General features: G+C 36.0%; 1 protein-coding gene across 2 annotated transcripts in view; it reads left to right on the top strand.

Annotated features, from left to right (window-relative positions):
• The window catches only part of VPS13B (vacuolar protein sorting 13 homolog B), a 779,806-nt gene that overhangs the window by 473,013 nt on the left and 291,439 nt on the right, over positions 1-15,354 (top strand). For both annotated transcript variants that reach the window (XM_068984062.1, XM_068984063.1), the window contains exon 30: positions 2,007-2,210. In XM_068984062.1, the coding sequence (XP_068840163.1) occupies positions 2,007-2,210 (204 nt within the window). The remainder of the gene's footprint in view (positions 1-2,006; positions 2,211-15,354) is intronic.

The raw sequence follows: 15,354 nt of genomic DNA, 5'->3' as shown, positions 1-15,354 counted from the left end.
AAGTGAAGTTTGAGGGACTAACTTGGTGGTCCCGTGGTTAAGAATCCACCTGCCACTGCAAGGGACACGAGTTCGATCTTGGTCCAAGAAGATCCCACATGCTGTGGGGCAACTAAGCCCATGAGCCACAGCTACTTAAGCCCATGTGCTCTAGAGCCCTTGCTCTGCAACAGAAGCCACACAATGATTGAGAAGCACATGTACCACAACTAAGGAGATGCCTCAGTTGCTGCCAGCGTGCAGCAACAAAGACCCCAAAATAGAGAAATACAATTTTTAAAACAGTGAAGTTTGAGATCGGTCTTTAGAATTAATAGAATTACACAAGTATTCAAATGAAAGAACATTCTGCCAAAATAGGGGGACTCAAAAGGTTACTCCCCCCACAACCTGCACCTGCATTCACTCTCTTTTTCTTTACCTTCATTAAGGCAAAATGAAAATGTTCATGACCCATTTTATGGGTTCGTGTCAAACTTTAGGCTGCCTTTCTTTGCGTGCTCTTTCCTAGACAGAACTTTTCTAAGTTAGAAAAAAGATGAAAATTAGATTCAACACTCACCTTAGGATAATACTGAGACTCCATCCATCTGTGTTTCTCTGCCTCACATTATGACTTCTTGACCAACGCCTGTTTCTTTCCTGTTTCCTTATTGTAACACCGTGTTATATTAATATTTCCCTACCTGAGCTATCTGATCGTTCATTTGCAGTCCTCTCCCTCCTCTTCTCTTGATTTGAATTCATTAGTCTCAGCCGTCACGCTGTCTGGCCTGATGCATGCCATCTCCATTCCTATGTATCTGGGGACACCTGCCATCTAGGGTCTCAGTAGTCATCCACCTTCCATCAGTATTTGACCAACTTCTGGACATGGTCTGACCCTCACTGTTTACTTAGCCAAGACATAGTCTTGATCATATTCATACTGTCTTTAATTTTCACACTAAGACTCAAGTGATTTCTTCCCTCTCCCTCCACTAATTTGTTTCATTAGTGTTCAATTGGTATAACTAATTGTATTTTTTCTAATCTCTACAGTTGTGTCTATATTTGTAACAACTGTTTTTACCCTCTATGTAATTTCAATTATTTATTGATTGAAACTTTCTTGGAGGAAAAATGTTACTTTCCTTTTGGTTACTCATTTTAAAGAATTTATGAACCAACATAACCAAAAAATTCCCAACTCTTACAAACTTAAACTTACCTGGCTTGCAATTCCCAAACCCTATTCTTCTTATCCTGTCACAGTGCCTTGCTATTTCATTCTAAAACCTTCATGAAAAATTTGACCCATTTACTTTCTCTAATCTAGCTTTAAGCTGCTGATAATTTTATTCATTTGCTTAGCCTTGGGTCCAATAAGATGAAAGTTCCAACTCTATATCAGCCAATAATCCTTACTGTATTTCTACATCAGTAAACAATGAAGTTTTGTCAATAATTTAGTCTATGTGGTAGTGGGTTATATAAAGGACTAAAGGCAAAGGGTAGGGGAATTAAGTAAATTCACAAAGCTTCAACACTTTTCCTAACAAGACATCAAAGTGCTGAGGAAAAAAAATAGATGTTTAACATTGGAAAGAAGACAGAGTTTTGAAGCAAAACTTGGATTTAACTTGGAGTTTTGGCCACATACTAACTCAGTTAACTTTGGCTAAGTCTTTCAACAACTCTGTATTATTTTCTCTTTAGTAAAAAAGGAGGTATTACAACCTCACGACAGCTCAAGGATTTAAATCATATATGTAAAAGTATTTATTTAGAAAAATAACAGTGCTGAGAATAACATAAGAACTTATTATAAAGTAGATACACTAAGTACTAACTTTTTGATACATTTTAAAATCATTAGTATGTGGTAAGTTTATAATACCTGCTTCATAGATTTCATTAACTTAGTAATCCAACGTGGGGAAAAATGGTAATAGCAAGATGTTAGTGAGCAAAATAAGCATAGAATACTTATTTTATCTGATTACTTTTCTTCACTGCCTTTACAGAAGAGCCTTGAATTTAGGAATTCTTCGAGACCCTGGGTCAGAGATTGAAGACCGACAATACCAAATAGATCTGCAGTCGATCAATATTGGTACTGCTCAGTGGGATCAACTGAAACCAGAAAAGGAAAATGGCACAGGAGGGGTGCTAACAGAGACTGAAAGAAATTCTCAGAATCCAGCCCTTGAGTGGAATATGGCCAGCAGGTAGGAAATGCTTGAGAAACTTTTTCCACATTCTAATATTTCATTGCCAGAAGAACAGTTAATGTGCCTTTTAGCATGCCAAACCTAAGTGTTTCGGTATTGTTTCTGCATTTCATAAAATATATTTTGTAACTGTAGCTGATGCTGTTGCTTGGACTCCTGTGAGTTCTACCGCTATTACACTGCAATTATTACAAATTTATGGTCAATATCAGAATTTTTTTTAAGCTTGTTATTTGATGAAAAATTCCACTTCAGGCTAAGGATTCATTCACATTTCCCTTAAAATCCATTATATTCCAAGTCAAAAAAATATTAACTCTTTCCTTATCAGATTCTTGTGCTTATTGGCTTTGTAGATCTTCTATAAAAAAATGTTTATTCAAGTCTTTTGCCCATTTTTAAATTGAGAGGTCCTTTTGTTGATGATTTGTAGTTCTTTTTTTATTTAATTTTTTGAATTTAAAAAATTTTTATTTAAGTATAATTGAATCACAGTTGTGTTAATTTCTGGTGTACAACAGAGTGATTCAATGACACGTGTACATACATATTCTTTTTCATATTCTTTTCCATTAGGATTTATTGCAAGATAGTGAGTTTAGTTCTCTGTGCTATGCAGTAGAACCTTGTTTGTTTTAAATGTAGTAGCTTGTATCTGCTAATCCTACTTTATCCTTCCCCTTCCCCATTTCCCCTTTGGTAACTGTAGGTTTGTTTTCTATGTTTGTGAGTCGATTTCTGTTTAGTAAATAAGTTAATTTGTACATATTTTTAGATTCCACATGTAAGTGATATCATATGGTATTTGTCTTAGTCCAGGTTACCTCACTTAGTATGGCAGTCTCTAGGTCCATCCATGTTGCTGCAAATGGCATGATTTCATTCTTTTTAATGGCTGGGTGATTTTCCATTGTATGTATGTACCTCATCTTCTTTATCCATTGATCTGGTCGATGGATATTTAGGTTGGTTCATAATTGCATTGTAACTAGTGCTGCTGTGAACATGGAGGGGTGGGTGCATGTGTCTTTCTGAATTAGTTTTGTCCAGATATAAGCCTAGGAGTGGGATTGCTGAATCATATGGCAACTGTTTTGTTAGTTTTTTAAGGAACCTCCATACTGTTTTACATAGTGGCTGGACCAGTTTACATTCCCACCAACTATATAGCAAGGTTCCCTTTTCTCAACACCTACTTCAGCATTTTTGAGGGCAGAGGAGAGGTGCCAGTTATTTTATTCTTTTCATATAGAACAAACTTACAAGAATTTACACAATTTAGAAATAGATTCCAATTGCACCATTACTCCTAGTACACATATAACTAATAAGACAACTGATCAATTTCACTTTTCTTTTGAAAGTCATAATCACAGAACATGGCAATAATTTGTAAGTCTTAAAGTCTTGTGAGGGGCTTTGTTCAAATCATACTTTCAAGTATAGATTTATCTATTAGCAATAGATGTAAATTTTCATACAAGTTTTCCTGTGACACAAGAAAATAAAGATTGTTGTGAAAAGTCTCAAGATTTTATCAAATCAGATTCTCTGTACTAAATTTAGGATGCAAAACGTCATTTCTCCTAAACAGATGTGGGAAAAAAGAAATATATTCTTTACTCTTTTTTGTATAGTCTTTTTAATGATCGCCATTGTGACAGGTATGAAGTGATACCTCATTATAGTTTTGATTTGCAATTCTCTAATAGTTAGCAGCATTGAGCCTCTTTTCATGTGCCTGTTGTCCCATCTGTATGTCTTATTTGGAGAAATGTCTATTTAGGTTTTCTGCCCAGTATTTGATTAGGTTGTTTGTTCTGTTAATTTGTTGTATGAGCTGTTTGTGTTATTTTTTAAATTAAGCCCTTGGTTACATCATTTGTAAATATTTTCTCCTGGTCTTTAGGTTGTCTTTTCATTTTGTTCATGCTTTCCTTTACTTTCATTGAGTCCTTTATTTTTGCCTTTATTTCTATTGCTGTGGGAGATTGACCTAAGAAATATTGAAACATTAGTACAAACTGTGTCAGAGAATGTTTTGCCTGTGTTTGCTTCTAGGCGTTCTTTTGTGTCATGTTTTATATTTAAGTCTCTAAGCCATTTTGAATTTATTTTTGTGTAGGGTGTAAGGGGGTATTCTACTCATTGACTTACATGCGTCTGTCCAACTTTTACAACACCTCTTGCTAAAGAGACTTTCTTTTCTCCTTTGTGTATTCTTGCCTCGTTTGTCAAAGATTAATTGGCCGTAGATGTGTGGGTTTATTTCTGTGCTTTCTATTCTGTTCTGCTGATCCATATATCTGGTTTTAGTGCCAGTGCCACACTGTTTTGATTACTGTAGCTTTGTAGTATTGTCTGAAGTTTGGGAGGGTTATGCCTCTGTTGTTTTCTTTTCCCTCAATATTGGTTTAACAGTGCTGGGACTTAGCGTATATAAATCTTTCACCTCCTTGGTGAGGTTTATTTCTAAGTTTTTTAATGCAGTCTTAAAAGAGATTGTTTTCTGCTTTCCCTCTCTGATACATCATTGTTAGCATTCAGAAATGCATCCAATTTCTTTATGTTATTTTGTGTATTTCTACATTGCTGAATTTATCAGCGCTGTTTTTGTGTAGTTTTTACAGTTTTCTCTATAGTATTATGTCATCTGTATATAATGTCTGTTTTACCTCTTCCCTTCCAATTTGGCTAACTTTTGTTTATTTTTCTTCCCTGATTGCTGTGGCTAGGACTTCCAATACTGTGTTAAATACAAGGGGTAACAGTGGGCATCCTTCTCTTGTTCCAGATTTTACTGGGAAGATTTTCAGCTTTTCACCATTGAGCATTATGTTGTTTTAACCCTGTTATGTGGGTTTGTCACAAATAGCTTTTATTATGTTGAAATTTGTTCCCTCTGTACCCACTTTGGTGAGCATTTTTATCACGAGTGGGTGTTGAATTTTATCAAATACTGATCCTGGATGTATTAAGATGATCATGTGGTTTTCTTCTTTTCTTTATTTGCTTATATTGATTGACTTGCATATGATGAACTGTCCTTGTGACCTTGGGATGAATCCAGCCTAATCATGGTGTAGGATCTTTTTTATATGTTGTCGCATTCAGTTTGCTAATGATTTATTGAGGATTTTTGTATCTATTTTCATCAAAAATATTTCCTTGTAATTTTCTTTTTTGGTACTCTCTTTTTCTGGATTTGATATCAGGGTGATGTTGGCTTGATAGAATGACTTTAGAAGTGTTTCTTCCTCTTTAGTCTTTTGGAAAAATTTGAGGATTGGCTTAAGTTGTTCTTTGTATGTTTGGTAGAATTTCTCAGTGAAAACATCTAGTCCTGGACTTTCATTTGCAAGGATGTTTTTTATTAGTAGTATTATTACAGATTCTATTTCACTTCTATTGATCAGTCTGTTCCAATTATCTATTTCTTATGTGATTGAGGTTTGGTGGGCTGTATGTATCTACAAACCTGTCCCATTTCTCCTAGGTTGTCCAACTTACTCTTGTAATTGTTCACAGTATGCTCTTCAGGCTTTTTGTATTTCTGTGGTATAGGTTATTATCTCTCCTCTTTCATTTCTTATTTTGTTTATTTGGGTCTTCTCTTCTTGATGAGTCTGGCCAGGGCTCTGTTAATTTGTTTATGCTTTCAAAGAACCAGCTTTTGGTTTCATTCATAATTTTTTTCCTGTTTTTTAAAATCTCCATTATATTAATTTCCTCCCTGATATTTATTATTTCCTCCCTTTTGCTGACTTTAGGTTTTTTTTGCCCTTTTTTAAACTGTTTTAGGTGATAGATTGGGTTATTTATTTGAGATATTCTTGTTTTTGAAGAAGGCACATATGAGCTTTCCTTTTAGAACTGGTTTTGTACATCCTGTAGATTTTGACGGGCTTCCCAGGTGGCATTAGTGGTAAAGAACCTGCCTGCCAGTGCAGGAGACATAAGAAACGTGGGTTTGATCCTTGGGCTAGGAAGATCCCTTGTAGGAGGGCATGGCAACCCACTCCAGTATTCTTGCCTGGAGAATCCCATGGACAGAGGAGCCTGGTTTGCTATGGTTCATAGGGTTGCACAGAGTTGGACACAACTGAAGCAACTTAGCAAGCAAGCATAGATTTTGAATGGTTGTGTTTTCATTGTCATTTGTCTCAAGGTATTTTTTAAAATTTCCTTTTTCTTTTCATCATTGACCATTAGTTTTTTAGTGGTGTGTTGTTTAGTCTCCTTATAGTCATTTCTTTCTTGTTTCTCTTTGCCTGGTTGATTTCTAGTTTCACACCCGGGAGGAGAGAAAAAGTACTTGAAATAGTTTTCTGTTCCCTATGATTTGTGTCCTACTGTGTGGTCCATCCTACAGAATGTTTCATGTGCACTTGAAAATAATGTATATTCTGAGGTTTTTTGGATGTAATTTCCTGAAAATATCAATTAAGTCTATCTGTACTGTTGTGTCATTTGTAACCTCTGTTGCCTTATTGATTCTTGTGTCTGGAAGATCTGTCCATTAATGTCAGTGGGATGTTAAATTCTCCTGTTACTGTATTCTTATTAATTTCTTTTTTATGTCTCTTAATACTTGTTTTATGTATCTAGGTGCTCCTTTATTGGGTGTGTGTATGTTACAAGTATGTATCCACTACTTGTATTGATTGTTTTATCATTGTGTGCTGTCCTTTTTTATCTTTCTCTATGGCCTTTGTTTTAAAGTCTGTTTGGTCTGATATGAGTATAGCTACCCTTGCTTTCCTGTGATTTCCACTTTTGTGAAACTTCTTTTTTTATTCCATCACTTTCACTCTGTGTGTGTCCTTCACCTTAAATTGGGTCTCTTTTAGGTGGCATGTTGTAGGCTCTTGTTTCATTATCCAGTCTAGCACTCTGTGTCTTTTGATTGAAGGATTTAGTCCATTGACATCTGAGGTAATTATTGATAGATATATATTTGTGGCATGTTTAACCTTGTTTTCTAGCTGATTTTATATTTATTCTTTGTTCCTTTCTTTTTGTTTTTCCTTTTGCAGTTTGATGATTTTCTTTTGAACTATGCTTATATTCTCTTCCTTTTGGTTTTGTGAATCAATTGTATGTTTTTGATTTGTGATTTCCCAGTTTTTCAGGTATGTTAAAGTATTACTATAATTTTATAGTATATAGTTTGCTTTAGACTGATATTCATAGACTCAAACACATTCTGAAAAAAAAAATCTACATTTTCCTATTCTATTCTCCCACATTTTATGATTTTAGTATCGTCTTTTACATCTTCATGTTTATCCTTTTGCTGTTCATTGTAGTTGTCACTTGCTCAAGTTTGTTTTGTTTTTCAGATCTGTATATTGGCTTATTTAGACGATTTACTCTCCAATTGTGATTTTCTCTGTCCTATAGATTATTGTTTATTTTGTATTTAGAGAAAACTTTTCAATATTTCTTCTAGGATAGGTTTAATACTGCTCTATTCTTTTCGCTTTTGCTTGTCTGAGAAATTCTTTCTCTCACCTTCTATTCTAAATGATAATTTTGCTGGGTGAAGTATTCTTGGTTGTAAGTTTCTTCCTTTCAGAAGTTTGAATACATCTTATGACTCCCTCCTGGCCTGCAGCATTTCTGTAGGAAATTAGCTAATAGTCTTATGGAGGTTCCCTTGGAACTAACTCTTCTTTTTTTCTCTTGTTGCATTTAGAATTCTCTGTATAACTTTTGCCATTTTAATTATGATATGTCTTGGTGTGGATCTGTTCAGGTTCCCTTATTTGGGACCTGAATATCTGTTTACTTCCCCAGGTTTGGGAATTTTTCACCCATAATTTTTTCAAATACATGCTTGATTCCCTTTTCTCTCCCTTTTCTTTTTGGAACCCCTATTATGCATGAATTGGCACACTTTATATTACCTCATAGATTTCATATGTTGCTTTCATTTTTTCTTGCCTTGTCTTTCTATCTGCAGTTCTGATTGAGTGATTTGTATTATTCTGTCTCTTTCAGATAACTTAATCATTTTTCTGTATCATTTAGTTTGCTATTCATTGCTCGTAGATTGGGTTTTATCCGCAGCCACTAGAGTGCTATTAATCCCCTTGGGTATAGTGCAGGCATTGCACTCTCAAAGCCACCAGTGGAGTAAATCCTCTAAAATAATGCAACCCCTGGGAATCAGCTCAGATTTAAGCCCTGCCTCCATGTGTGGGCCACCCCTGGCACTTGCCTGCTCCCAGGGCTTACAGAGGCATAGCTATGCCCGCTGTGAGCATTCCAAGAATGAGGATGCTATGATGGAGCCCTGCCCTCTCTTTGGAGAGTACTTTAGCAATGACAGACCTAGGATGTTGCACCTTCAACCACACTCCAGCCCCTCAGGCTGTCTCTGTCCAGCCAACTCCAATCTTTTCTCCAGTCTGTCTTCTGAAGCTAGAGTTTCAGCTCCCTAGTCCACACACACACACCAGCAGGCACACGTCTGAGGCTTAGGAGTGGATCAAGGTAGCCACGACCATCTGTGCTGGTCTATTTCTCTTGTACCTGTGCCATTCTGGCTGCTACACTCTCTCTTCTGAGCCTCTTAGGCTACCTTTCTGTCATAGCTGATTTCTAGGCAATGCAGGAGGTTCCCATGGTGATGAGAAATTTTCTCTTTCACAGCTCCCTTCCAGGAGTGCAGATCCTGTCCTGATTCTTTTATTTTTCCTTTGTGCTTCCTGGTTACATAGTGATCTTTCCTGCAGCTTTGCTTTTATGAGATCTTTGGCCAGCATTCAGTAGGTATTCTGTGAGAGTTGTTTCACATGTAGAAGTATTGTTGATGTATTTGTGAGAAGAGGTGAGCTCTACATCCTTCTATTCTGCCATCTTGATTTGGGCCAGGTCATGAAGATTTATGCCTATATTATACTATGAGTTTTATGGGTTTAATGCTTATAATTGGGTTATTGAGTAATTTTAATGTTGTTGTTTTTTATAGAGTATGTGATAGAGTATAAAGTTATTCATTTGCATGTTGGCTCTCCAGTTGTTCCAGCACCATTTGTTGAGGAGATTGTTCTTTCCCCATGAATGGTCTTTGCACCTTTGTCAGAAATTAAAGACTGTTTTAATATCAAGTATACACCATGGAATATCTTTTAAACTAAAGATACAGAGTAGAATAACTTATGATATGTGCCCATCCCTTACAGAGCTCATCTCCCAGTCAAAAAGACAGACTGGTTAATTAAATATTCAAGTACAGTGTGGAAACCATTCTGATAGACATAAATAAAGGATACTTAGGATTAAAATAAGGCACATAAAAATTGAGATAAACACATTTCATGTACATAAGACATCTTCAGTTCAGTTCAGTCGCTCAGTCGTGTCCGACTCTTTCCAACCCCACGAATCACAGCACGCCAGGCCTCCCTGTCCATCACCAACTCCCGGAGTTCACTCAAACTCATGTCCCCATCGAGTCGGTGATGCCATCCAGCCATCTCATCCTCTGTCGTCCCCTTCTCCTCCTGTCCCCAATTCCTCCCAGCATCAGAGTCTTTTCCAATGAGTCAACTCTTCGCATGAGGTGGCCAAAGTACTGGAGTTTCAGCTTTAGCATCATTCCTTCCAAAGAAATCCCAGGGCTGATCTCCTTCAGAATAAGACATCGTAGGCAGATAGATGTGACATAACACATAAATAGAATGATAAATGTCTCTAAAATTGATGTAAGTACAAACAGAAAATTAAAGAAAGAAACTATGTGTGGGTTTTCAGGGAACGTTTCACAATGTGTATGACTTCAGTTTTTTTTCCACAAAGTAGGAATGGCAGGAGAGGGAAGGGAGCAGTTTGAACTAAGAAAGATACTCCAGTTTAAAAACCTGCCCTGTTTTTTCCACTTCTAAATACCAATCACAGAGTATCATGCTTGGCACATAATATGAAGTTAGTGAAGATTTGAGTGAACTGAGAAATTGAATGACAAGATGATTAAGTAGAGCTAGCAAATCAAGTGACTGAATGTGAGTGTTTCTGAGAGACACTCATTCAAATAAAGACAAGAAATGTTATATTTGATGTTGTTTAGTTGTGCTGATTAATCTTGACAGAAATATAATACAGAGCTTTAATATCATTACATTTTTTGTTTTTCAATAAGTATTACCAGTAGAATTCAAAAGATACACAGTGAAGAATAATTTACTCCCCCCACCCATTATTAAATGACAGTCTTTATAATGATTTATTTTTCCTGACTCGGGATTCCTCCTGACATGTTGCTCACATTTTGTCTTTAATCATAATGTGTTTCTGTGTGTATGATGGGGAGAAAGAAACAGGGTAGTTAAGCATAAAGAATCATCAGATTTTAAAATTTGTAGATATTTTGTTCTTAAAACCTTAATTTTTAGCTGACAGAATATATCAGGGTTCAGTCAGGTCAGAACAACAACTGTAAGTGTTGTAACAGAGGGGATTTATTTTAGGAATAAGAACTTATCCATTTGTAGAATAAGCTGGGTAACCTGGATAAAAAATCTGTTGCACTCTAGGAAACCTGGGAAGCCAGCTTTGTCTAGTGGCTAGAGGGACCACCGAAGGCTGCTAGACAGGTCTGTGGGAGGCTGTTACTCGTGCTTCTGGAGTTCAGCCTGCAGTTGCTTTTGTCATGAAGGTGGAAAGAGTGAGGACTGGCTGGAATCTGTTGGCACTTCTGCATCATGTTTTCTCTACTGTTTAAAACAATATAACTTTCAGAGAATATTGTCCATTATCTATTTCTCTTCTACATTCCAACTCTCATGTAGACTTCTTTCTAAACTCTGAACTATTCTTAGCACATTATAGAACAAAAGCACTACGGAAAACTAAGTTTGAGGAGATTCCTCACTTGTCCAATGTCACTTAAAATACAGCTAAGTGTGGAACCCTGGTTTGCTTCCTCTTAGCCAGCTACTTTTCTTGTACTCAATTCTCTGACCCCTTACACTTATGCTAAAGTTCATTGTTAGTAAATTGCTTTTTTTCTTTTTCTTTTAGCAGCGATTTTTACTACATCTGGGCTTATTTTATAATCTGAGAAAATGAAGTGCTGAGAACTAAAATAGCCCATACTGATGCTTGCCATGTGCAGGTTACACAGTAAAATCACTGATGCTGTTGTTCATGATGATTAGAACTTTGAGGGTATCTGGAGTCGGGGTGGAGTGAAGGTAGGGGGATGGCATAGAAAGTTTATCTTGTAATTTCCTGAAAATGTCAGTAAGCCTAAATCCTCCAAGTGAGTCTGATTTTCTTGTTTATAGTACTTAAAGATATCATTTGAACAGGCTTGAAAGCTGCAATTAAAAAAAAATAAATCATTTATACCAAATACTTTTATTTGGCCCTCTCACTGTCTGTATTTTATTTCCTTGAGTAATTTATCTTTCTGACTTTATTGTGAGGAAATAGAACATATTTATTTGTTTGAGTATTTTTATAAACATGTATCAAATTACATGTATTGCCCTTTGGACTATTTTCCCCACACATTGGATTAAAAAAATTTTTTCGTTTTAATTCTTAGCAGGCTGAATTTGAATTTGACACATTCTTAAACTCAGTTCTATGATTCACAAGATTAGTAACACTGACTGTGTGGAAGTATAGCTTTGTGTTGATGTTAAAGTACCTGAAGCATAAATAATTGGCCTTAATTCTGAGAGATCATGACTGTTCTGTCTGTATTTTGATCTCTTACGTTTTTATTTTTTTAAGTGATTACCCACATGTTCATAGGAGCCTTTGCATATTTTGATTTATGATTGATCAAACAGATTTTTCCCAAAATTGTTCCTTTGAAATTATAAACAGGAATGTGGAAAGAAAGCATTTTCTTTGATTTTGCTCTTCACCTTGAAAACCATCACTTGTGTCTTTATTTGTGAGGATATCAAGCTAATGCCTAAGCAAATTTATAGGCTAGAAGTTAGTCTGATTCCCATAGTTTATAGGCTAATGCCTGGGATCACCTAAACCTTCTTGAATTGTGTGATTTTATAATAATTCCGTTAAACTTTTTCATGACTTTATGTGAGAGGATGTTTCCTCCTGCTGCTTAAAGTACCCGGGAACTGAGTGTGAAGGGAAAAGGGATCCTGGTGCAGCAGGAAGAAGCAGCCGGTTTATACTTCCCAGCAGCCAGCAAATATTTCCTACCTGAAGATATCCTTGGCAACTTAAAAAGGTGGCACAGAGATTAAAGGACGTAGATCTGTCTTGTTCAGCCTGACTCTTCTGTAGTTACTGGTATCAACTTGCACTGCAGGTCCAGTTGTGGAACCTTTGTTCCAACTGAGTGGCCTTAGCCCAGTCCCTGAAACTCATCTCCTCATAGGTGATTTGGGGCTAATAATGGAGAAGACGATGGCACCCCACTCCGGTACCCTTGCCTGGAAAATCCCATGGATGGCGGAGCCTGGTAGGCTGCAGTCCATGGGGTTGCTAAGGGTCGGACACAACTGAGCAACTTTACTTTTAAGCATTGGAGAAGGAAATGGCAACCCACTCCAGTGTTCTTGCCTGGAGAATCCCAGGGACCGGGGGAGCCTGGTGGGCTTCCAACTATGGGGTCGCATAGTGTCGGACATAACTGAAGCAACTTAGCAGCAGCAGCAGCATGGTCCTTACTTCACATACAGGGTTGCTGTGAAGAATTCAGTATCTAAGTCACAAAAGGCATTTCACAAACTAAAGGCTGTCATAGGGTTTCCCATGTGGCACAGTGGTAAAGAATCCATCTGCCAGTACAGGAGATGGAAGAGACGTGGGTTTGATTCCTGGGTCAGGAAGATCCCCTAGAGTAGGAAATGGAAACCCACTCCAGTATTTTTGCCTGGAAAATTCCATGGACAGAGGAGCCTAGCAGGTTGCAGTCCATGGGGTCGCAAAGAGTTGGACACAACTGAGCAACTGAGCATAGACACAAGCATAGTTACTAACAGGCAGTAGGTACTCAAAAAGTCGGAAAATATTTAAGTTGAATATAATCATCATAGTAATATACCATCTAATTTTATCTTAATTGCATTAGAAATTCAACAGAAAATGTTACTCTTGGAAGGAAAAAAAAACACCACACGCACTAAAATGGACTTCAACTCTTAACTAGTATTTATCAAATGACTTATCCTTGTGACTCTTTAAAAATGAGAGGAATCTGTATAAATAGGTACAGTTAATCAAATTATAATGAATAATTTCTCCAAAACTATGTTATATATATTTATTGTTTATAATAAATGTGTGCAAATATTACTGTTTTTCATATTCAGGAATATCTACTGAGATGGATTATCTCTGTTGATTGCCATAAGTCTTAAGTATTTTCTGGTCTATCTCTGTCGTATTTCTAGTTTACTAATTTGTAAATTTATATCTAAAATTCTATTTACCATCTATCATATATTTAATTTTAGTAACTATATTTTTATTTCTGAATGTTCTATTTGATTGTTTTTCAAATCTGCTTTGCCTTCTTTTATGGTATTAATACTTTGGGTTTTTTCCTCATGTAGTTCATTCCATCCTATATGTCTTTAATGATTTTAAAGAAATTTATTATATTGTCGACATGTGGAAATTCCATTATCAGAAGTTCTTGATCATGAATTTGATAATGGGGTTGAATTCTGTTCTTTCTAATAGAAAAATGATTTTGGAGTGTATATGAAATCTGTATTTAGGAGTTTATCTTCAGTGGTCTTTTTTCCTTAGAATCCTTTTTGTCAGTTTGAAAGCATGTTTTCCAAAGAGACTTGTATCTATTTCTGACTGATGCCCTGGGGTTATCAAAGGTCTGATGCCACTTTATATAAATAACTTAATATTGGTATTCCTGGACCAACACACATAATATAAATTACAGCTTCCAAACACACATGGGATATTTCCCATTATTTTTTTCATTTTCTAATTATTCTTATTTGTAAGTTGAAAAAAGAGAAAGATCTCTGTTTTTTCAATAAACTCTCTTGCCAAAACAGGCAGACTTCCTTGTTCTTTTCTGTTTCTAATTGGAAGTTATTTTTCTGGCCTTTTAAGGGCCCCAGATCTAAGTTGATCTCTCATCTCAAAATCTTTGCCTGTCAGGGATGTAAGGATTATCCTGTTGTCTCCATATGGCCATTAAAAATCTATTTCTGAGGTGGGAGTTGGGGGCGAGGGGGAATCTATTCCCTTGGCTTACTGAGAGTAGCTAAGACCCTAAAGTCATTAACGATGTCAGTTAATACTTTGAGTTTTACTTCTCTCTTGTTATTTTAAACCCTAGACTATTGTCTAGTAAAGTATTGACAGAATATAATTCTTGTTGCACTTATTTCTGCAGTGTTTATTTTTTCCTTCTTTTGAATTCATTCTTGAAAATATTTGAATCTATAAAAAAAGTTTTATGATTTAAAAAATATGTATCCTTAAATATTTACCAGAGATAATACAAAAGAAAAGTTAGCATTCTATATACCAGTAAAGTTCTAGTTTTATGACCATTGACTTATTAAACCTTTTTTAAAATTTCTAACGTCATAGGTCTTTCATATGTTGTGTTCCTGATTTAATTCACACAATGGGAAATGATTAGAATATGAAGAAGTACTTTTTTCTCCCCCCATCAGTGCTTCAGTTAAAGTTTGCCCTCATTTCATTCCCTGCCGCCTTTTCCATTTTCAGGTGTTTTTAATATATCCCATATTTTAGCATTCCCCTATGAGAGCACAGCAGATGTTACATGTGTCTCACATTGGACATTTTATGGAATTTGAGCTATTAAGCTATAATTGTGGTGTCTCTCAGGATCTCAACTCTTCCTCTGTGTTCAGATTTTAATACTTCTTCCTGCTACCTTCTATTCACCAGATCTCTTAATTCTTTAAAATTGACTTTCTTGAAATTCAGTACTTATGTGTCACAGAACCAGATGATCTGATTGTTTTTTTGGCAAAGAGCATATGAAGCTCTGCCCGTTGCCCAGTTCAATAAAAGATGCAAGTACTCTCTAGACTACTCTGGTAGAAAAAGATGTAACAGACTTGAGTTTTATCTGTGCTTTTTCATGAGATAACTTATGCCAATTCTCTGATCTCACCTTGATTATTTTTATAATAATAGAGAC

This window comes from Capricornis sumatraensis, chromosome 11, assembly GCF_032405125.1.
Source record: "Capricornis sumatraensis isolate serow.1 chromosome 11, serow.2, whole genome shotgun sequence".
In the NCBI taxonomy this organism is placed as follows: Eukaryota; Metazoa; Chordata; class Mammalia; order Artiodactyla; family Bovidae; genus Capricornis; species Capricornis sumatraensis.
This window is presented reverse-complemented; position numbering and strand designations above follow the sequence as displayed.